This window comes from Coturnix japonica, chromosome 5 (genome assembly GCF_001577835.2).
Source record: "Coturnix japonica isolate 7356 chromosome 5, Coturnix japonica 2.1, whole genome shotgun sequence".
NCBI lineage: Eukaryota > Metazoa > Chordata > Aves > Galliformes > Phasianidae > Coturnix > Coturnix japonica.
In genome coordinates this window covers 23,170,380-23,193,343 of record NC_029520.1, presented here as the reverse complement: position 1 = coordinate 23,193,343, position 22,964 = coordinate 23,170,380, and the positions used below count along the sequence as shown (strand labels likewise).

Genomic DNA, 22,964 nt, shown 5'->3' with positions numbered 1-22,964 from the left:
TTAGACAGATCCATATAATGATCCTTTTGCTGGGACCTATTGAACAGTCTCTGCTTTGAAGAGCTTAAGAGAAGAGTGGAAAAAGGGGTCAGCCAGCACTAGTTTTATCACTTGGTTTGTTTTCTGTCAGTTGCTTTGTTTGTCCTCTTATGCTTGATACAACTTCAGAGAGCAGCTTTAAATTTTGTGGTGTGTTAGTTGAGGTTTTACTGCTATTTGCAGACCAATCTGACTCATCATCATCTTTTGCTGAAGTTACCAGTTCAATCAGCACCTGGTGGATAGCCTGTGCCTGAAGATACTTGAGCTAGATGGCCTTACTCTGGTGGAGCATGAGCACAGTGATGGGGAAACAGATATGGATGAACAGGTAAGACTGTATTTTGCACGTACATCTGTCTGGAGTTTCCCTGAACTGAACCTGTACTGAAGGAACTGTTTTGGTTGCAAGTTGTTTTAAGTTTCTGCCAGTGAATTTATGGGACAAGGTTTTCTTGCTTTTGTCGCAGTCTGTAATTTGTACAGTGATCTAGCCCTGCCCATTTATTCATATGCTTCAGTGTATCTCATAGAACTGTAGTTTGAAAAGTGATCTCCTGTGGAGTAGCCTCTTTTTAGACTGTTAGTCCCTCGTCTTAGATCTGTTTCATCATTGAAACAACTGAATTTGGTTGTTGCATTCAGTTCCGATCGCTCCTTTCTTGTTGCTGTTCCATGCAGAAAGACTCAATGAATTTGTGTTCAGATGTCCCTTTACTCACCTATACCTATCACAAGTATCATAGCTTGTAGACTGTTAGCAAAGTAGCAGCCAGAGATTCATGAAGACTTGCAGAGCAGTAGTGGTGCAAAGGAGGCAACATAGGGTCAGTTCTTGTTTTCTCCAAAGTTGTTAATATGGATATATGACTGAGCAGCTTCTTGTTCTAGAAAGCTCTCAAATTAATTTCTTCTCATGGTAATTGAGGCAATAGAGGCAGAACCAATTTAAAATATGTGTGACAAATATACATTTTGGAAACATTTATGGAAAGCACTGATGAAACTCTGTGGCCCTTTTTAGTATGAGTAGTGGCTTTGCCAGCTCAGGGTGACATTTCTCCAGCTTGCTTTTATTCATTGCAGGATGAAAAGAAGCGTTTCACTGTGGTGCTGTTGAGCTTGAGACTCCTTGCCAAGTTCCTGGGCTTCCTTGTATTCTTGCCATATCGCACCGTGGAACAGCCAACTAGAGACCTGCAAGACACTGCAGTAGCGTTGAGGAACCAAGTAAGAGACCAAGCGCTTCAATCTGATGTGGCCTATTGTTTGATTACCCAGTAAGGGTATTATGAATAGTTATGCCTGTTCAAAACAAGGGAGTGATTGCTGGGAAAGTGCTACGCTATTCTGTGTCCCATCACATATTCTTAAACTGGAAACAGAGGTGAAGAAGGATTTACGTAACAGAGAAAAAGGGAGCAATACGTTGGTGGTGGGGTACAAGGTGCTGTTGTTATTTTTGCTCATCTGGGGCTGCTATATCAGAACTCTGATGAGTATAGGTAAAACTTGCCTTTATAGTGTGAAATCCAGCTACCAGGAATGATTCAGTAGTTTCTCACTCACCTCCTAGCAATGTAATGTAATGAATGAAGAAGGCAGGGGTTAAACCTTGACTCCACCTGTACCCAGTCATGCTTTAGTGTTTAGCCTTGTATTTGAAAGTCCCAGCGGGACCTGTGGTTACTGTCATAGCATAGTTTCTGCCTCTCCTGGTGTGCAGGAAGATGTTTTCATTAGCCAAAAAAGTCACCTCTTATTTGTACAGAAGAAATTTTAGAAAGAATAGTCACCATATAGAAAAAGATTTTTCTTTAATTATCAAAAGATAACTTCAAGCTGCCACTTTAATTTTTTTTGTTCATTAAGACTTTGCCTGTACTGGACATTTTGAAGCTTCTGAGACGATCCATTCAGAATCAGCGTTCTGTCCTCACTATTCCTTGGATTGTGGAGTTTCTTTCCCTTGTGGATCATGTTGCTCCTTTTCTTGATTACTATAGGAAGGTATTTTGTCTTTTGCTGCAGATATACAGGTAAGAGCCTGGAAAAGTATATCGGTTCATAAATCTCTTCTGTGAGTGGTTTTGTTTTAGAATACAGGCTGGTGCTAGTCTGAGTTTCTTGTAAAGGTACTTTTCTGTGTACAACTCATGAGCATTTATATCTTAGATAGCACTATAAAGGGAGGATATCCTAAACAAAGAGAGAGAGATGCAGTAAGTTCACGTTCCTTGAGTAAACAACATTCTTTACATTCTCACTCACCAATTCTGCAGCTGCAGCTGCAAATTTTAAACTTTGAATTTTAACCTCAGGCCTGCAGGGTGAGCAGTGCCTAATTATTGCTCTAGTTTTCTTTGTGATGTACATGAGAAAAATCTGAAGCACATTCTAGAGAGTTGCTTAACACTGGTTTCTCCAGCATTAAAACAGAAGGTTATTCAGATGTGTATGTGCAAAAGAGTAGAATTTGCTTTCCATTCTGTAGTCAGACAAGTAGGGAATGTGTGCATGATTACAAATAGTATGTTCAGAAACTGAGTGGTATGGAATCGTTTTCCTTAAAGTAAATTGTAGTAATGAAATCTAATGCTGCCTCTTGTTGCTTTTTATGCATGGCAGGCTAATGATCCTTTCTGAAGAAAAAGAGATGAGTTTCCTGAACAAACTGTTGATCCTTGCAGTTCTGGGTTGGCTTTTTCAGGTAGTCTATTGCATGCACACAGATTTTCCCCAAAGAAAAGGCAGACCACAGGACTCAATAAAAACTCAATACTGAAAGAAAACACTTGAAATTACTGGGTTCTTTTTACGCTACTTTGGGTTCAAACAATTCCCTGTATTCTAATGGAAGGCTGTTGTCCTGTAGTCAAACTGTGTGAAGTAACTTTTTTTTCCTCACTATGAATTCTAATCACTGCTGAAGCACACTTGGGCCTTAAATCCTCATCCTTGTAAGAACGCTGACAAATTTGTGTTAGAAGTTGGGACACAAAGGTGGGGTTAAAGATACCATAGGGGAGGGTAACGAAGTTGGCATGCATAATAGTGATCAAATTAAATCTTTCATCTTACGGAGAAAAGCCTCCTTATGGCAGAGAGAGGGTCCTTTTTATCCCTTTTTTTTTTGTTTGTTTTTTTTGAATGGTTAGAAAACTACTGTCTTCAGTCAGAAGGGGTAGAAGTTGACTGCTATTTGGACTGTTCCAACTGGGGTTTCTGTTTCAGGTTCCATCGGTCCCTGAAGAGTTGTTTTTTGCCACAGATGTCAGGCAGGAGGGATTGGTGATGGATACTGTGACATCTGCTCAGGCTTTGGTGAGTTAGTGCAGTAGCAGGCCCTCTGAATCTATGGATGAGGGTGGACCTACTGTGGCCTCAGGAGTTTAAGGTTTTGTCAACAATTTGGCTTCAGTACAGCTGCATTGAGTGAGACTATCTAGGCCAGTGTTGTTCTGTTTTGTCCAAGTTGCTGGTTTGTACTGCATTCTGGATTGTCAACTGTATGTGTTCTGAACAAGGGGTTTTGTCAGGCAGGGGGCATCTCAGCTGCAGTAATGGCTCACAGAGTAGATGCCAAGTCATGTTGGAGAACCATATACTGTTTTTTGATTATCTCTCTACAAAGTGAACTGATTAAATTGCAGCTCTTTCTACGGGTAACTAAATGTAATTGTGAACATGACAAAAATAGTACAGTAGGTCTGTCAAAGCAAGATTACTGTCTTTGCTGTCACCTGTTGACCAGCTGCATGATAAAGGGTGAGTAAACTAAAAAGAATTTGAGCAAGCAGAGAAGTAGGTGAACATGTGTGATGTTGTGGGTAACTTCCAGACATGCAGGAGAATAGATGGTATTCTATGAAAAATCAGCAGTATGTTTTTGAAACATGTGAGCCTTGTCCAAATTAGAAACCTCTGTTTAGCATTGTCTCTTTAGTGGCAGAGATGAGATGCAGAGGTAAATGATTATTTTGCAAATGAGTACACTACATGCTGTCTATGCCAATGGATCAGAAGCTGCTTTTCCTCTAGTGCCTCCGCCTGTACTGTGTAGTACTGGAGTGGTGTTACTTCATAGTGTGGTGTTCTGGCAAGTCTGGATGAAGACACCTGTGGTGGCTTAATGTGCAGCAGATGTTCCTCATTTATTCTCCTCCACAGTTAGGTTTCTGTTTTACAATAGCAGCTGTGGCAACAGTCCTGGTTTTCTAACTATCAAAATTCAGTTGGGCTTTGCCAGTGATCAGAAGAAAAGGTTGAGATACATGTGGACAGCAAAGTACGTAATTTTACTGTGAATTTGGAATCTGGTTGATTCTGTTGTTTTCACTGAATGGCAGTTTTGAAACCTGCATGTGACCACGTGTATAAGATTTCTTTCTTGCTGTGTTGCTTCAGCTTTCCTTTTGTTCTCTTGCCAGGACAATGTGCCCTTGGTGGATCAGCAGTTACTTTATACCTGCTGCCCCTATCTTGGTGAGTATTTTATTTTCTTTTTGTCATAGCATTCTTTAGTCCTGTGAGTCCTTGGATTGTCTTTTTTTACCCCTCCTCACAGCTTTGGGTCTCAGCTGTGTGTAAGTGAACCTTGATTAAAAATCTCTGTTGGAAACACCTGCAGCAGAGAATAGTTATTTGATGACTCTAGGGGAGGGAGGCTACACAGTCTGGGCAGTTATACAGAGCTTGAATGCAGTGGAAAAGAAGAGCTTGTCCTTTACAAACTGAAAAGAAACACAATAATAAGTATGCAACTTTGGCATCCTAGGTATAGGTATTTGTACTGTGAGAAGTGTCTTGAACCTTGGGTGTGTTTCTGTTATTAGGCAGAGAGGAAGAATCCTTTTGAGTCCTGCTGCTTTTTTAGGTTGTTGTCTCAGGCATCTTTTTCTTGGAATCTGATTGCTATTGATGAAATCTGTTTGTATGGAGAACAGAATGCCAGATGATGGGATGGTCCTCTGCTTCTTGGGACTTGGCTGTTAGGGAAACTGATAGTCCCGGTGTTCCTGCATCATGAAAGCTAGAATTTGAAAAGCTCTTTGAGCTTTTCCCCTTTAGTTTTCTTCTGACTGTGTTGAATTTCTTTTGTGATCTTTCTTGTCTTGTTCTCCTTGTAGATTTTGTTATGGCTTCTGCTTACTGTACTAAAAAGGGTTTCATAGAAATGGCTTCTTCTGATCCTTCTGAACAAGTCTGTACATGCTAGAGAACTTTGTGGGATACTGTTTTACCTTTGGAGCCTGCTTTACTCTGCCCTCCCAGTTTAATTTTTGATAGATAGGTGGAATGCCTCTCTGTTTCTGCTCTTCTGAAATTTCAGCTCTCACAGAAGCTGAAAGAATCTGCTCTGGAAACAAGACTGACAGTGTGAATTTCTCTTTGATTTGTTCCCTTGCTTATGGGATGATGACTGCTTTTGCGTATCTCTCTGTATAGGAGAGCTGCGGAAACTACTTGCCTCTTTTGTGGCTGGTAGTGGAGTAAAAAATGGTGGCTTTATGAGGAAAATCACTCCCACAGCTGCAGAGACCTTGGCACCAAAGACTTCCATTACACAACGGAAACTGCAGGTAATCTGGGAGTCACAAGTGGAAGCAGAGTAGGAGGAATTCCCTGTACGACAGTAGGATACACAGTGGTATCCCAGTGTTAGGGAAAGAAAAGTATGGGCCTAGACAGCAAGGAACGCTGTGTTTGACTGTCAGGTGTCTTTAGCCTTAGTTATTCTGGATAAATCACCTGGCTGGGGAACCTCACGGATGTTGAAATCTAGAGAAGTTTAGTAAACATTCTTGGAATAACTCTCTCTTCTTTAGCGTAAAGTGTTGGCATGTTTCTCATCAACTGCTTTTAGTTAGGTTGTAGCCATGCATTCTGTAGAGTGTAGGAGCATACAGAATTAATTACCAGACATTTAAAAGAGAGGATTCTTTGTTTCCAATAACAAGCCCTATGTGGTAACTTACAGTTGCAGCTGCTGTCAGAGTTTTCCTATTCTCTTTACTGATAATTGGCTTTTGTAGCCTCATAAACACAAATAATGCGCTTTCAGTTAAGTGGTTACAAGGAAATGAGGAATGGGTAGTTTACAGGAGCACCAAGTGTTGCTGGAGCAGAATACTCAAGTGTAAGCAAGTTATGTGCCTTGTAGTGTGGTTACTTATGGCAGTTCTGTCTGCTTGTGTGATGAGGAGAGGAGGTTGTGGGTGGAATGCTCTAATCAATTGTAGTGCTTTTCTTTTGAGCAGGTAGAGCTGGAACAGGCCTTCTTCCACAACCAGCCTCCCTCTCTGCGGAGAACAGTTGAGTTTGTGGCAGAGAGAGTGGGATCCAACTGTGTTAAACACATCAAGTAAGTGCTGGTGATGTGTTCTGTGGTATAAGAAATAACATCGTACTAATGAGGCAAAGAGATGATCCTTTAAAATTGTGTGTCCAGAGGAGGAGGAATGAGGGAAAGAAAACTTCCCTCAGAGCATTGCTGTATAGCAGAACACTAAAGCTGCATTAGGCTATGACATTATGTCCAGTGATATAAGATTTGCTTCACAGGGGGGATTCGTGATGGGATGCAAAGAGAAGGATTGCATGACTGTGGAGCACTTGGAATGTAAACATGGAGCAGTGTTTTGAAATTTAATATCAGTTCCAGAACATTCTTACTAATTATAGGAAAATATAGGTTGGAAGGAACTGGAAGTTGGCGGTCATCTCATCCAACTTCATGCTCAAAGCATGGCCCCTTACAGAGTTAGGTCAGATTGCTTGGCACCTTGTCCCATTGAGGTGTAAAAGCCTCCAGGGCAGAGATTCAGGAGCCTCTTAGCATCTTGTTTCGATGCATAATTTTACCAGTATTTGTGAAAAATGTTTCCTTATATCATATCAGAATTTGTCCTGTTGTAGCTTATGCATCTTGCCTTTAATACTTTTGCTGTATGTTTCCTGGAGGTCTTGCTCTGTGTTCTCTATGACCCTTTCTTCCCACTTCACCTTCTCTAAGATAAATGAGCCGGGATCCCCTAGTCTCTCATTGTAGGTCAAGTGCTCCAGCATTCCAGCTGTGTTAGTGGTCCAAGTACAGCATTACAGTGATGAGGGGAGCAGTAACTTCCCCTTGCCTCGCTGTTTGTGCTCTTGGTGATCCAAAGCCAGTGAGAGGCCGCTCTTTTTTGGTACATCCTGTCTACTGGGAATGCTAGATCCTTATCTGCAGAGCCATCCCTAGCTGACAGACCTTGGCCCTTACACCCAGTACAGAATCACTACCCCACTGTCAGACCATTTCTTCACCTTGTCCTGAGAGTCAGCCCTGGTTCCTCATGTACCCTTCATAAACTTGCTGAGGATTTACTCTGTCCAGTTGGTCAACTTGAAGACATTAAGCTTCAATCAATATCAATCTCTGAGGAGCACTGATTGTACTGTGCTGCTGTTGACATCTTTGCATTTCTAACCATAGCTCATTGAAAGTGTAGAAGTATTGGTGCCAGAAAAGTTACAGAGTAACCATTTATTTCTGTTAAAACTAGAATTTCTGACTCTGGAGTGTTAATACTGTTCTGATATCCCTACTTGCTGCTTTCTTCCTTACCTTTTTGGTATCAAAACAAAGAAATAGTATGATTAATGCTGTTTTATTAGAGTAGCTAGTTGCATTTCTGCCTGAGAGAGAGAGGTGTTCTGAAATGAAGGAAAGAACTGATTACAGTTAGCATGCATTGTTCCTTTTATTGATTTCAGTATGTCTGAATTGTTTTATATTATATTTTCACAGGGCAACGCTGGTAGCAGAGCTGGTTCAAAGGGCTGAAGTCATGTTGCAGGATAAAGTGAAGGAGGAGGATGCTAATCATGATAAGCTGCTTGAAGAGGTGTGCGGCCATCTGTATGATGAAGGAGCCCAGGCACTTATCAAAGGCAGAGAGTAAGGAGGAAAAGTTATTTAAACCCATGCCTTCCCTTCTTATTGTGGAATCTGTAACTCTAACCTAGCTTGGCCTGTCTTGCTCGGGTTCTGGAAATTATAGGCCCTGACCTCTGCTCTTCTTAGGGTGACTGCTGGCTGACCTCTGGCCAGTTAACACCATATCTGTAGGAAGGAATCAAGGTTCTGTTTGGCCCTCTGCATCCAGCTCCAAACTGGCATTTACTGCAGTTGTTGTATTTCTCTTCCTTGGAAAACTGAATATTGCAGCTTGGGGGCTTATAATTCTTTTCTTACCTGATCCTATTGGCTTGGTTTATTTCTCTGCAGTCTTCCAGCTCATTTTGACTGTAGGAGGGCATGTGAAGTTCCTGCAGTAATGAACAACTGACTGTTGTCCAGGAAGTTTCTGTAATACAGAGACATGTTATTTTCTTGCAGATTTTGCAAGAAGAAAGGTCCTGAGGCGGTAAGGGTCTTATTGCCGGAAGAAACATCTGCAGCAGTACGTATTTTCACAAAGACTCATTATAGACCTTGACTCTGAGTCTGTATTAGGTTTTATTCTGTTGCTGCCTTGCTTACCCCTTAACAGCTTAGGACAATGGAATTTACTTATGTAGAACCTGATAGCTAAGGAGAGCCACCTCCTTCAGGCTGTGCCTGGATCTTTCACTAAAGTGATACTCTAGACAGTAGCTAACTGCTGTGACTAGAGTTGTAGGTAAATCACATATATTTTGCAAGAATAATGCTTCTGATTTTAAAATCAACTTCACAAATAATTGATAATCTTTGTATGGGGTCAGTGGGGTTTGTTCTGTTATTCAGTGTCAATGGTTTGTCTAGAAATGTTGATGTTCTATTTAAATGTTGCATGTCCGTATTAAGCTGTATCTCTCTGGAGTTTTCTTCTGGTTTTTCCACTGACTGTTAGTGTTGTGGTATTAAGCCTCCTATCACCTCCTTCCTGCGAAGGTTTTGAGTAGTGCGGAAGACATTGCAGTGGAGCTGGCTACTGAGAAAGCCTGTGGCTGGCTTTCTGCCAACATTGCAGGTGAGCTTCCTCACTCTGAACTTCTAACCTGTTTACTATACTCTTTTTCTGAGATCAAGGGGTTGAAGTTTATTCTGGTGTGATGAAGTACTTAAGTGTAAGAGGAGGGGCAGGCAGGAAGCATGCTCCCTTTTCCTTTAGTGGGAAGCATGCAGTTGCTCTGTCCATCCTTCTTTAGTAATAAGAGGGGTGATTTCTAGCTCTGCAAATCTTCAGAGGCTTTTCAGTCTTGGCCCCTGTGAGTGACTTTTAGTTATGGAGGCTGTTAGGATGGTAAGAATGAATGCTCCTGAAAATATCATCCAGGCTGTTTGTTGTAGCATTTCAAATGTAGGATACAGACTGCTGTCAAACCACCTGATGGTCCATATGTATAGAGAACTTCTGAAAACCTATATACAACAAACACATCTTTGACTGTGTATGTTTTCAGCAGGCTGAAGGCAAGTGTAGTCCTTTTAATCTGTAGTAGTGCCCTGGCAGTTCTTCAGAATCCACTGTTTCAGGAGATGCTGCCAAGAATCTGGGGAAGACAATCCAGTGCCATTTGCAGCAGCAGGAGATTAGTGTTTTGGATGCTGGTCAAAATGTATTTTGGTACAAAACATATGTCTTTCTTGGGCACAGCGGTTGAATTGGTGTGGTCATGCTGATTCAGCTTTCTTCTTTGGTAATGCTTCCTGGCTCAGCTACTTTGTTCATTACAGCTACTGAAGCCCTTCTGATGAAAAATGAGATGGGTTCCCAGTGATATCTGGTGTTAATGGGGAGCTCCTTGCTTGTGCCTCTGGCCTCTAATACAGTGAGAGCTCAGAGTCAGGAGGGTATAAAAAAGTGTGAAGTCCTTTCCTCGCTAGCAGTGGCTCTCAGAATGGGAGGCAGTTATGGGTACCTTTTAGAAACAGGTTGTCTGCTTCCCTGGAGAGAAAAGTGGAGGTAGATGGGTTATATTTCTTTTTTTCTTTTTTTTTTTTTTTCCTTTGTAGCGCTGATTAAAAGAGAAGTGAAGGCAACGTTCAACAGAATGCTGAAAGTCCCAGGACTTCCCTTGCCCAATGAGGATGCTCGGGAGCTGAGAAGGGACTGCTCTCCGGGCTGTCTGCACCGTGCACCATTTCCCTCTCAAATAATCAATGAAATTAAGGTACATACTTCTTGGCTTGCTGTCTTTCCCTTATTCCCTTTTTATTTTTCACCTCTCTGTTTGAAAAGCACTCCTCTGTCATAGGGCCAAAGATCCGTTCGTGGGAAGTGCAGAATATTAGCAGCTGAATCACTGTTGTATTTTTCATCCAGGATGTGCTCTGTGTCGCTGTGGGCCCACGGGATGAAGGGGAAGTGATTGACCCTGGCTGGCTGGAGTGCTTGCTGGGAAGACTGAGTCAGACGCTTAGGTGCAGAAAGGTAAAAGTTAAAAAGCAGCAGAAGTGGTAACAGTGAAAACATTGGACTGCTTTGAGCCATCTTTGTGCCCATTTGCCTTGTCTCAAAGTTGAGTTCAGACAGAGAACATTAAATTCAGGTTTGCAAAGTTGACACAGCTGCATTGCGTTTGTTAGTCTCTAGATGTGCTTGTTACTTATGACTTGCCTTTGCGGACTTCTTTGTCCTTCGGGATCTTGTCTTTCAGTCTTGATTGGTCTCCTGATTGCAGCTCTGTGTTTCCTGCTGTAAACCACTTGCTATTCTCTGATGCTTTTATCCCCTGATATTTTAATCCCTTGGGAAGTCCTGTTTTGTCCGGTTTGCAGTGTGGGGACAAAGATGCAACTCTTTCTGTGTTTTCCAGTTCATGTGTCCCACATCAGAACAGCAGCTGGCAAAATGCACAGTTGAGTTGGCTTCTTTGCTGGGTAAGTCAGTCATGAAAAGCTGTTTAAGGCTAAAATGTGTTATTAACATTCTCTTGAATCCTTGGCTTCAGAGATTTCGCTATTTAGAGCACATGGATCTTTGGTTCTCTTGGTGCCATTGAGTCTGTGGGCTTTTTTTCTATCAAATTTGGATGATTGTTCTTATTTCCTTACACCTTCTGTGAAGGTTACTAACTGTCCTTTGTATCTGGTGCACTTTTTCACCATTCTTATCTTTCTTGGTTTTCCTTTTATTGAGATCTTTATTTAAATGTGCTTTGTTTAAATGTTTTGGTTTTTCTACTCCTGAAAATTGTGTTGTTTTTTTTTTCCACCTAAAAGCAAAAACCTTATTCCCTTCAATTATATTTTCATGGCTCTTTTTTTGAGAGAATGGGAGTAACTTATTTGCTGTGTATTGTGAGTTCTGTAGGTGTGTTGCCTTTTATTTCCCTACACCCTCCCCCCCCCCCTCGCCATTGCTCTGATCTGTTAAGCACAGTGCTTTTCTCAGTGTGAGCTTGCTATCTGCATGCAGATGTTTTCTTCTTGGGCACCTCATTTTTAGAAGCTTCCTAAGGAGTTTTTACACAGTTCACTTTTCACAATATTCAAACATGGACGGAGATGTCACTTTGGGGGATAGCATTGAAAATCTGCCCATTTCCATTAGACTGTTCCAAGAAAGACCTGATACTGTCCCCTCTGTGTTTGTCTCGCTGCAGTTAAATACTATAGCACTTTACTTTTGCTTGTGTAAACTCTGCCTATGGTCAAAGCAATGTACAACTGCTTAATCTTTCCTAGATTTAAATGGTGTTTTCCTCTGTTACTCTCTTTTCTTTGGAAGAACACCTAGTTCCTATTTTATTAAATGCTGTTTCAGTGTTTTTTCAGTCATCTTTCAAGACTTGGGACTGTATGTCAACTAACTTCCGTATCTTAGAGAAATATAAATGAATTCACATGTAATGCTTCTTAGTGTAGTTTCAGAGCTCATGCTTTTGCATGTTTCAGACTCTAGTCCCCTTAGGTTCAGTGGTTTATGCTGAAGAGGTGTTTTTACTTCAGTGATTGCTTAGTTATCAGCTATGCAAAATATGCTATTGGTCTGGGCTGATGGATGTAGAAAGAAAACATGCAGGTGCAGAAGTTCATCTTCCCTCTTCTTACAGTTTCAGGTCATGTTCCTCTCAGTCATGGGATCAAACCCCCAGAGAAGAGCTCCGAGAGGCTCCGAGTGAAGAATAATCCCACGTGCGACCTTCTGAAACTGCTGCTTTCTGTCTGGAAGGAGGACTTTGGGACACCTGTTCCTGTGCAGCTGATGTTCAGCAGGAAGAACATTGGCTATCTTGCAGAAGCGAAGCAGCAAGAGGTAGGGTTTTTTTCACCTCTGAGGAGCTGCCAGTTACCTGCTCTAGTCTGTGTTCGTATAGGAGTTAACTCACTTGCAGTGTGATCTGATCACTTGTGGGAGCGAGGCTGGCCGCGTGAGGCTTCATTCACAGGGGTAGAGGGGGAGAAAAACGGGCTGCACAGTTGTCAGTGGGGGCTGTTGGGAAGGCACAGCTTAATCTGGGAGCGAGTGATGATCACTCGGGTCTAGGAGATTAGGAGCGAACAGCATGACTGTGCAATTGGTCACCTTTGTGTCTTCTTTCATTTCAGCTTTCATTTTTGTACACGTATGAGTGTTACCTTACAAGATCCCCAGCTGGCAAGCTGAAAATTGCCCTGCTTAGTTGCAGGCTGAAACCAGCTTATTTGGGAAGATGAATGTTTTTTGTGCTGTTTGGAACATGCAGGAATTAAATACGCAGTGTGCTTTGGAACTGAGATCTAGAACTTTTTAGTTTGGTATTGAAAAGGTTATGGTAAAATACAATGTATGAACTGAAGTAATTTTGTTCATTCATTTTGGATGTTGCTCTTTGCTTTCTCCTTCTCTCCATGTTCTGATCCAAAGAGGCAACTCATGTACTGTATGGAGATAAGGAAGCCAGCACAAAATGCACTTATTTTTGAGATGTTATCTTTTTTTTTTTTTCTTCTCTGCAGTGGGATTTGTTCCATTTCATCCTTCGTGGTCTTGTAGAATGTGAACTAATGAAAACCAGTGAAATAGAGAGTTGCTTGCGTAGCCTTGAAGAGCTCCCTTGGCCTTCAGTAAGTATCTAAGCGTGTGTGCAAGTAACAAGGGAAACAAAATGTAAAGCTACAGAGTGGTAAATCCAGTTTGCTGTAGAGGTGGTCCATAACAGTGCCCTACTTGTATTTCCTGCGTAATACAGCAAGGGGATTGTTTAACAATAACTTGTAACTGTAACGAGTGCTTCGGCTCAAATCTGCACCTGAATGAATCCAGATTATCCCATGCAGTGGGATCATTTCTGAGAAAACTGTAACCCAAGTTGGAGACCAGCTCAGTTACCATCTTTTACTCCATCATGTATGCATTTGCAGTGCCCTGGCTGAAAGTGACCTATCGGGTAGGGGCCCAGCTGACCACTCACCTTCAGATCTCTTTGCCTCTCGCATTCAGAATGGGAGAGGAGTCAGAGTATTCCAGAGAGGGGCAAAATGCAGGGATGAGCCTGAGGCCTGTGCTGCTAAGTAGCTCCTATTTCATGGATGGTGATGCTTGCATATTGGGGATTGATACTTGTTAATAAAGATTCTCTGGTTTGTATCTGTCTGTTGCAGGATTTCTTAAAAGCTCTGGAAAGCGTATCTGGTTTATTTCTATCGGAACATCTTATAGAAGAGCCCAGGAGTAACCCTTGTGACCTGACCAGGCAGTCTCTAGGTACCGTGACAGCACAAAGTTAGTGGAGATGGGCTCTTTGAGAATAGAAGTTACTAACGAAGATGCAGATGGAATTCTTTGAGTTTCTGAATGCATTGTGAGGTCCTTGCTGGGAAAATGTTACATGTAGGAAGTCACTATGTACAAAACCAGCACTGGTCTTTCTTTCTGTTCGCGGATGTGTTGCACTGGTGACTGCTGAAGGATTCACATCAGCAAATAGATTGCCAAGTCAGAAGTTCCTGAAGCACCTTGATCATGGCTCAGAGCAGCTGTTTTTTAGACTCATTAACAGACTCTTTTGTATTTGTACAGCAACAGACAGTGGTCTAACCAGGAATCAAGTCAAGTGGACAAGTAGCTCTGTGAAGCAGAGGGATTGCTTCCTGGTGACTGGCTCATCTCTGAACTTAATGTGATTTCTTGCCAGGGGAGGGAAAAGGTAAACCTGTTCTACAAGATGAGCCTGTATTTATTTTTCACTGTGAGCTCAATTTCAAAGATCTGATTTTAATGTTTTTAAGACTCATTTTGGAAGTTAAAACATATTAAATATATATACACCAGAATATGTGCAACATTATTCTTAAAGGATGTAGATTGTTTTCTTCCACCTATTGATGGAGACAGAACTTGTTGGAGTTTTTCATTGAAATGTGGAAGAAAATACCTGATTATATTTTTTACTGAACACAAATGATGGCAGTATTTTTATGACTCTTTTTATAGTATGTGAACATAAATGGTATGTAGCTGCTATTCCTTGTTTTTTAGAATCCTCCTTGCCTTGAGTTTGAGTTTTATCAGACAGGAAATACTTCAGCGAGTAAACTGCAGACTGGAAGAACAGACAAGAAATTTAATGGGAAAAAAAAGCAGTGCCCCTCTTCTGGAGAGCTGGTATGAAAGGAATCCTCTTTGTGGAGGGCACTGGGCACTTCCTGCTCTTGTGGATAGATTGTAAAGCCAGGGTGAAAGTTCCCCCTCGCCCACCAGGCAGTCTCCTTCAGCAGGAGTTTGTGCCTGGGACTGCTGGGGGTTAGCAGAAAATTGCCTGCTCATTACATGGCTCAGAACAGTTTTTCTTTTCAGAGGATTTTTTTTTCCTTTTATGCAGGAGTCTGCCATTAGTACAGCTTTTTCACAAAGCAGATATTATGTTAAGACTAATGTTTGGACAAAATGAAGCTGGTTATTTTGCTGATTAACTTACCTTTCCCTTGTGTAAGGTGGAAAAAAGTAGCATCCTCAGCTGAGGTGGAGGGGAAAAGCCACAACCAAAACTAACTAGGTAGAACAATGGCATCTGTTAAAATATGTGATAGAGAAATCACAGAGAGGAAGGTCAGCATCTGAACTCCATTGAGCCATTGAGACTTTTATTTGATAGGGCACATACCATCTGTGTGCCTTTTTTTTTTTTCCCTTCTTTTTTTTTTTTTTTTTTTTATGTTAGGGATTTTAAGCCATGACTGAGTCAGAGGTTCCTTAAAAGTAGGTGTGCAGTATGTCTGGTAAAAGCAGGGTAATGTGAATTGAAATAGTGAGTGTAGTGTATTGTTTCACTCCTACTCCCTGAGGCTGAGCATTATGTGACGTTTTGCTGCACAACTCACTTGAAGTTGCTGTTTGTTATAATAAATATGATTAAATGTCCTGTTTTGTGTCCAAGCTGGTGATATATAGCCTCTTTGTACTGGGACAAAGTACAAAAAGGTGCCTTGCCACAAAGCGTGGTGCAGAAAGCATATGGTAACTTCTGTCCCACATGCTGCTGTTTTGCTTGTGCTGTAGTACTGCTGCTATTTTGTTACTTTACAGGGGGGAGATAGATAGAGGGAGAAAATGAGGTGATGGAAAAGTGTTCAGTCTCTGGAACTGAATTTATTTGGGTATCTAAAACTGTTTGTGTAGATACTATGGCCACAGGTGTTTTTATGAACTCAGTCCACCTCAGTTATCCTCCTGTAATACAGTATGCTTGGAGGTATTTATTTAAAGGTGATTAAACCCGAGGACCAGTTTATGACTGCCAGAGAATATAATTGTGCCCCATTGGGCAGAAGTCACTCTGTTCTTGAGTGCTGTCCAGCAGGTAAGAAACACCTTTGCTTCTGTTTTCTTGCATTGTCATGTCATTAATCTACATAGTTTCTAGGTATTTCACCTTCTTTATCCTTGGTGGCTTTGGGAAGCCAGGCACCTGACTCTGCAGCCAGACCTTGCAATGAAGCATACAGTACTCTGGGCAAGTAGGAGACCTTCGTCTTCTATCACATGCTAACCTTTTTGGCTTCATCCAGGTAAGTGTTCACTGAGTAAAACAAACACCTCCTCCAATGTAAGTATATTTCCAGACAGCTGTTTTAGCAAATACCACAGAGCATTTTTTTTATCTTGTGTAGAAAATACATTTTATTGTGGATATGAAAATAGCAATCTTGATTAAGAGCAGAGATGCAGCAGCAGATGGTACAGATGCTTGATCTGATCATCTACTGTTCAGCAGTAATTGACAGGAAGTTGGGTTTTTTCCCATTGTAGTTTAACAAAGTAGGTGATGTCTGCTAGGTTTTATTTCTTCCTTCCCAACAAACCATTGCCATACATTAACAGGTACCAAAAAATGTTATATTTGCAAAAGAAAACATCCATATAAATAGGCTTTTTAGTATCAATTGACAATTGTATTTAAAAAAAAAAAGTACATTAATACTGATAAAAATAAAAATTAGCTTTGAGAGCATATAAAAATGCTTCAAAACAAGCATATATAAATAACTTAATTTGTAAACATAGAAAAACCAATCTTATGTATATATAAAAATAAACATCTGATGTACTGTACAATAAGACATTATCCTTCATAGGCACTGGTTTCATTGACACAGGAGTCCCCCTAGATGTTTTTCCTACAAAAACTGCTTTAACTCTAGTGCCGTGTCCAAAATAAAAGGGAAAAAAAGCAAAGCACTGAGCAAATCTTTTGTGGACTGTCTGAAGGCCGCTCATCTCCTCCTGCAATCCCTGCTGGAAGCAGCACTGGTGACAGCCAATAAATACACCTTGCTGCACTTCCTGCTCACTTTTTCTAGGGCTTTGATGTATTACCTTGCTCAAGCCTCTTTGTTTTGTCTCCCCAAAAAGGTACGACAGGCAGCAAACCTGGACATCTGCCTCTTGGTGCAGTTGCTGAGGCTGCGGAACATGTGCAGTGCTGCAGGTGAAGCATCCCCTGATGCAGCTTGGCAGGCTGCTCAGAAAGGCTGAGCCTCACCCCAGGGGAATTGTAACACACTGAGGGGTAACATAACCATAGCCACCTTGGGTAAACAAAAAGCAAATTTATAAGAAGTGATGTGTTTTATAACTCTTCCTGCTGTAGGTGGGCAGGGAGGAGCCTTGGACTGATATGCCTCAAAACTGCTATTTTCTTAAATATAAAATAGACACTGTCACTTCATTTAAAACTTCTTACTATATTGATGATAGGAAATAACGTAGAAGCTGAGAGCCAAACTTACATCTGTGCAAAGATAGAGTTAAAAATAGATTTTTGGCTCTTGAAGCTCTGGTGGGAGGCGCAGTGAGCATGTGGTATGCTGGGAAAACATCTCTGATCTGAAGTACCTACGCATGTTCCAGTAGCAGAGATGACTCTGGTAAGGTGGGTGCTTGTATACATGTTTTTCACTTGGCAAATATAAAATGCAACAGCCATGTGAACAATGTAGGCTTCTTTGAGCTAAGGAAACAATATTATAGTAACCTTTATTGCTTAGAGAAGCTATTTTAGGTGATTCTGTTCTACTGCTGTGCTGAAGACCTACATGAAGTTACTCAGATACTTGAGTTGGTTGTGGTTTTGTTTAATTTTAGGAACCTGTGACCAAACACTTGAAGCCTGACAATATGAGCATTGGACAGAGCTCAACAGTGGCAAGGTAACTGAGTGGGGAGATGCTCTGCTTGCTGCTATGGAGGCAGCTGGCTGTGTTGTGAACAAAGAAATGATGAGGAGGGGGACCAGGCTGGATTTTCAGCTCTTAGTGCTTCTGGGTAAAAGTAGAGATAGGCTGATAGAAAAAGCCATTATGGAAAAGTGCTGGAGCTACTCTTACGAGTGGGATTCCAATTCTAGAAACATGCTGACTACTCTGTACTACTTCCTATTAATGAGTTATTGTTCAGAACTGTCAGTTTGGTTTCTCTAGTTCAAAGCACCTAATTCTGCAGTGCAGTAAAATTGTGTCCTGAGGTTTGGCGGTTTCCACTGTTGCTGCATAGTGTAGTGGTAGTTGGAAATCCCTTGTACTGTACTGGCTGTAAGCAGTCAGCCAACTATGATAAAAGTCTATTAGGTGGAATGAGTTATGGATGTCATGCTGCTTTAGCTTTTTTAGCTGGACTCTATTAATGCTGCTAGAGGAATTCTGTATTTGATATTTATCTCAACAGGAGGAAGTGGCCTTGCATTTCTGCTCAAAAGTCTGTAAAATGTCTCAAGCCACATGAATACTATTTCCAGGTTTTAGTGCATTTCATTGCTTCCATTGCCATTTTTCTTACCACTGCTCAAACTTTCCTGAAAGGAGAAGGTCAATCCTTATTGTTGTTCAGAAATTGAAACAAAATGGTACAATTGTGGCTGTTGTACAGAGAATTCCCTTCCTCTGCTATTGATAACGACAGCACCCCTTCTTCCTGCTCATAGAGGTTTTTCACAGCTCTTTCCAGAAAATAGATTCCTCATAAAACTTGCTGGGTTTCTTCCAAGCAGCAATAGCTAAAATGATGTTTGTTATTTTTTTCCAAGCTAGACATTTGACTAGTCCATAGTTAGCAATGAGGCTCCTCAAGTGTGATTTGATTGTGCCTGATGTAAGGAGCAACCATTTTACATTACCCTTATGGATTTTTGTGTCTCCTTGCAACCTTTCAGATGCTGCTGAATATTCCATTTTCTTAACCAATGCTAACTGGCAAGGAAGTGTGCTAGTCGAGCAATGACCAAAGGCTGCCGCTTAGCGATGGAGCTCAGGAGCCGAGCTGGGATAGCTGGGGCACCCAGATCCACCTGTACAAGGTAGAAGAAAGGCATGTGTTGCATGACCCATTTTTGAACAAACACTTTCTCCAACCTCAACTAGCAGCAGTGCTGCACATGATATATTAAGTACAAAAGTAGTTTACAGCCAAATCCTGTAATTTCTGTGGCGGGTTGGATCTCTTTCTTCCCAGTACTCCATAGACTTGAAAGGCTTTGCATATTTGATAGTAGTTGCAGCAAGTACAACACGCACTGGTTTTGGGTTTCAGCTTAAATACTACTAGTTCAAAACACAGCTGCGTACTGTTACTGAAAACACATATTGCACTTCCACTAATACATGCATAAAATGCGTAGAAAATTTTAAAATGATTATAAAAGTATATGCTAATTGTTACTATTTATTTTGGTTTTTTAAAATAACTATATAAAATGTGTTTTTTGGATAAGTTTAAAGGACTAATACTAATTGTCACTAGCTGCCTTCTAAAACTATACATTATGGTAGTATTCTTTTCTGGATGTATTTAGGTGCAGTCAGATTGTTATTGAACGTGATGTACAGTAACAAAAGGTCTTACCTGTGCCATGTAAATAACTCTGGTGATATCTCTTCCATTCACCACATCAGGTTCTAGGATCCATGCGCTGGGCAAAATTTCCCCTCTCACCACATCTTTACAAGGGTGAGGCATGGATGCATCATACACAGACTGAATAGCCAAGACAGACAAGTTCTTCTGCATGAAAGAAAGTGTAAAGAAGAGAATTTCAATTTTTTAATGCATGCAGTATTGTTTTTGTTTACCAGGAGGCAGATTTCTCACTAAATAAGCTCCTTTTTGTGTGTGTAACCAGAATATGCTGTAACAGTTTTGAACCAAGCACCATCAGGCAGTAACAACTGTCAGATGCCAGTGGATTTAATACATAATTTCTGTCAAATGAGCATAGCTTTTCTTCCTATTACAGTTTTCTCTTTAACTATGAGCATAACCTTCCCCTTCTCTGACTCTTGAACAGTTAGTTCAGGCAAGTTAGTCAGTCTCCTCTGTCTTAGAGAAAACTTGCACTTACCTCTTTGGCTTCTACAGTGATACAGCAGAAATCCCGTGGCTGCTGTAGGTAACACAGGGAGGTATCAGTCACTAAATACACTGCAGAAAAAGTATCCAAAACCAACAACAAAGAAGGGTAGAATTAATTAGGCTTTGACAACTTTAACGTGTCACAATTTCCCCCCCCCCCATCCTTCAAACATACAAACAAATCTTCTTTGAACTTGTTGCAGCTAAGAGCAAAGTTCTAGCTAACATGAAGATGCTAATATTAAGATACTGTAATTAAGATGATACTTTTCTGAAGTACCTGTATCTTACACTGATGCGGCATATGATTAATAATAGCTGTACTTTGAAAAAGTCTTGCAAAATGGAAGTTCCTGCACTAAATAATGAAACTGGTTATTTAAGTCTGAAGAAACAAGATAAGATGACTGTACATTTCTTTCTGGATGATATGAGCTGAAAAGTCCATAATGATAGTTCTGATCATTCACTAATGGTACTCACCCAGCTGAATCTGGCTGGTTATCTTCCTGTGTATTCGGGCTGTGTTGATGGATCTGTCATACAGATGCCTTTTGCCTGGGTCTCTCACTAGTCCCCACACATACGCAAGAGGTCTTTCTATCACTCCTGCTCCCAAAAATCCGTGCTTCGTTGCTGAAGGGAAGACTTTGTAGTAAACCAGCACTTCTTTTTCTGTACATTGGTATCTGTCAAAGACAAATAGTAGGTATTGGCACAAAAGATGGTCAACTGCATTAAAGAAGTCCCATTATAAAGTCCTGACATAAACTTACTTCCAGCCAGCTGCTGCTTGGCAGGTGTAGAGGTTCCTCAGGTTATGAGAGCATGCTGCCATTACCTTAGAAAACAATGACAAATGTACATGTAAGTGGAAGATGCTTAAATTGTAAATTATGCTCAGCTTCTGTGTGCTGGTATACTGTTTTCCACTCAAGCTGTTCAGTGGGCTCTACAACAAATATTTAGTTTCCTTGTGCTAGTTAAACTCTGGGAGTATTAACAGTCAGACTGATAAGTCCAACCTGTACAGTAGTGTAGGCCTCTGTGAGAAAATGGCACTGGGGGAAGCATTCATCTCCAAGGCAAGCGATTCCATCTGATCTGAAGTTTGCATGCTCTCCTGGCTACACAGGCATACTGTATTACGTTATATATGTATTATATTATATATAATGCCTGCACTGTACAAACCTTTAGGAGCTAGAAGCATTCAACATTAGCACCAGCTTCACTTGAATATTTTGGCTCACATGCAGCAGTCTCTCCTGTGCTCCACTGCTACAGCCTGTTTCCTCCCACTATTTACAATTGCTCAGCATATCCTGCTACGTATCTACTATGAGTGCAGAAGAATAAGGTTTGTCTCTCAAACTTTCAGAACAATATCCTATAGAAAGTAGAGGAATAAGCAAAAACTGTGCTTATTTACTCACCTCGGTTGTAGCATTAGCCAAGATATGTTTGGATAAATCTTGGTATCCTTGTGTTGACGAGGAGCTTACTGAAATAGTTAATCCATGAGTGAACCTACAACTGATGCTGTCTGAAGGAAGTGGTGGCTCAATTCCGCTGTCTTCTGGGAGAGACAAAATTGTCATAGGACAGTAATAAAAAGGAAAGTGATCTCTGAAGTGGTACAGAAGATGTAGCATTGAGCAGTTAGAGGGACTTCAACTCTCCTGAAAAAAGACTGTTGGCATCCTTTGTCTGGACAGCCCACATATTGGTAATTACCCTGCAGTTACATTTTGAATTACTTAAGTTTAAACATTATTAATGATATGTAAGCTAATAACCTAAAGAAGAATATGAAACGTGGCTCTAGGAATATGAATAACAACTTGAATGTACAATCCTATACTCTTTGCAGTCTTAGCCCCGTGCATCTTTGGTTCATTCAAGACATTCTCCTCCTCACAGCCTCTTCAAAAATGCAATAACATCAAAAGACCAACTTACTTAAGAAGAACTAAACTGCCAATTACTTTTCCAAGCTTTAGCTACTAGTTGACAATATATTTTTCTGAATTCATGTACTGGTAAGACAGCTTAAAAATAAATACTTAGAATCAAGTTAGATTGGGATTTGCATAAAAAAGAAATGTCATTAGGTTTTGGTAAACAACACAAAAATAAGCAGATGGACATATGCTTTACTTACCCAGTGTTGAATCCTTCTGCAGCTGCTCTATCATAAAAAGCTGACTGTTTCTAACAGCTGAACGACCTCGTGTGTCTCTTGAAAGCAGCGTGCTTCCAGAAGAAAACTGGTTTAGGAAAGAACAGAATTAGGGACTTTTGGCTTGAACCAAGAAGAATATATTTTTAGAGTACCAAGAGGAATATCTAAGGATATTATCAAGAGGAATAACTGAGCTGCCTTTACAAAACTGGAAGCTTGACTTCATGATGATAGCTTGACTCAGGAAATTCAGCAGACCAAGTATGACAAGCTAGCATAGACGCACACTCTAAAAAGCAATTTAAACTAAGTTTCAAGTCCACACGTGCATCTCTCTTCCATGAAGAAGGCACACTGAAAATACTAGATTCTGGCTTATTGTAAAAAAATATTCCTTATTGCTAAAATGAGACAGACAAGTTAAAAAATAAAAAAGAAATCAGAAAGATGAATTATCACTGTCCTTTGCAGTACATGTTAATGCTCCCTTCTCCCCCATGCAACCTCCCTGTGCATTAGTGATATAAACTTGTCCTGCTTGATAGCTGTGACAGAATATAAACCATGTAGAACAAGGTTTCTGTCCCCATTATCTCTGTTACTGTTAAAGCATTAGGGGACATCAGTTTTGCAAGCCAGTTGTTTCTCACCTGCCCTTCCCAGCTGCTGAGTTTACTTGCAGTGTATGTAGCAGTATTGCTGCTGTTGTAACCTGATGTTGGGCCAGAAGATAGGCTAAGGCTGGATTCTGTACATAAGGTGCTCGTACTTGCAAGAGTCTTCAGCCTTGCTTCCTCCTGTAATAGAGATCAGAGCATCACAAACTTGTACAGCACTTAGTCTGATGAGTAACAGCACTGGGAAATGACAGAGGAATAACGTAAAGTCCAGTTTCTTTCAAGGAGCGTGGACAAAAGCTGTTACTTTTTGCTTCATAAAGAAGG

The 22,964-nt window shown here is 40.8% G+C and overlaps 2 protein-coding genes across 10 annotated transcripts in view; one reads left to right on the top strand and one right to left on the bottom strand.

The window, feature by feature from the left end:
• CDAN1 (codanin 1) overlaps positions 1-22,964 on the top strand; it is a 53,407-nt gene that overhangs the window by 12,579 nt on the left and 17,864 nt on the right. For 2 of the 7 annotated variants that reach the window (XM_032445054.1, XM_032445060.1), the window contains exons 12-30: positions 256-370; positions 1,126-1,269; positions 1,912-2,078; positions 2,668-2,749; positions 3,274-3,363; positions 4,470-4,524; positions 5,488-5,621; positions 6,300-6,403; positions 7,829-7,978; positions 8,420-8,483; positions 8,957-9,035; positions 10,022-10,179; positions 10,332-10,439; positions 10,825-10,888; positions 12,064-12,266; positions 12,950-13,057; positions 13,595-13,697; positions 14,013-17,641; positions 18,640-18,783. In XM_032445054.1, the coding sequence (XP_032300945.1) occupies positions 256-370; positions 1,126-1,269; positions 1,912-2,078; positions 2,668-2,749; positions 3,274-3,363; positions 4,470-4,524; positions 5,488-5,621; positions 6,300-6,403; positions 7,829-7,978; positions 8,420-8,483; positions 8,957-9,035; positions 10,022-10,179; positions 10,332-10,439; positions 10,825-10,888; positions 12,064-12,266; positions 12,950-13,057; positions 13,595-13,697; positions 14,013-14,116 (2,032 nt within the window). In that variant the 3' untranslated portion in view covers positions 14,117-17,641; positions 18,640-18,783. The remainder of the gene's footprint in view (positions 1-255; positions 371-1,125; positions 1,270-1,911; positions 2,079-2,667; positions 2,750-3,273; positions 3,364-4,469; positions 4,525-5,487; positions 5,622-6,299; positions 6,404-7,828; positions 7,979-8,419; positions 8,484-8,956; positions 9,036-10,021; positions 10,180-10,331; positions 10,440-10,824; positions 10,889-12,063; positions 12,267-12,949; positions 13,058-13,594; positions 13,698-14,012; positions 17,642-18,639; positions 18,784-22,964) is intronic. The other 5 variants (XM_032445059.1, XM_015864683.2, XM_032445055.1 and 2 more) reach the window with 5 other exon arrangements.
• Positions 15,127-22,964, bottom strand: part of STARD9 (StAR related lipid transfer domain containing 9) — a 90,408-nt gene continuing 82,570 nt past the window's right edge. For 2 of the 3 annotated variants that reach the window (XM_015864679.2, XM_032445053.1), the window contains 8 exons: positions 22,671-22,817; positions 22,000-22,105; positions 21,272-21,414; positions 20,612-20,676; positions 20,319-20,524; positions 19,825-19,904; positions 19,329-19,487; positions 15,127-18,774 (listed from right to left, as the gene is read on the bottom strand). In XM_015864679.2, the coding sequence (XP_015720165.1) occupies positions 18,673-18,774; positions 19,329-19,487; positions 19,825-19,904; positions 20,319-20,524; positions 20,612-20,676; positions 21,272-21,414; positions 22,000-22,105; positions 22,671-22,817 (1,008 nt within the window). In that variant the 3' untranslated portion in view covers positions 15,127-18,672. The remainder of the gene's footprint in view (positions 18,775-19,328; positions 19,488-19,824; positions 19,905-20,318; positions 20,525-20,611; positions 20,677-21,271; positions 21,415-21,999; positions 22,106-22,670; positions 22,818-22,964) is intronic. The other variant, XM_015864680.2, reaches the window with a different exon arrangement.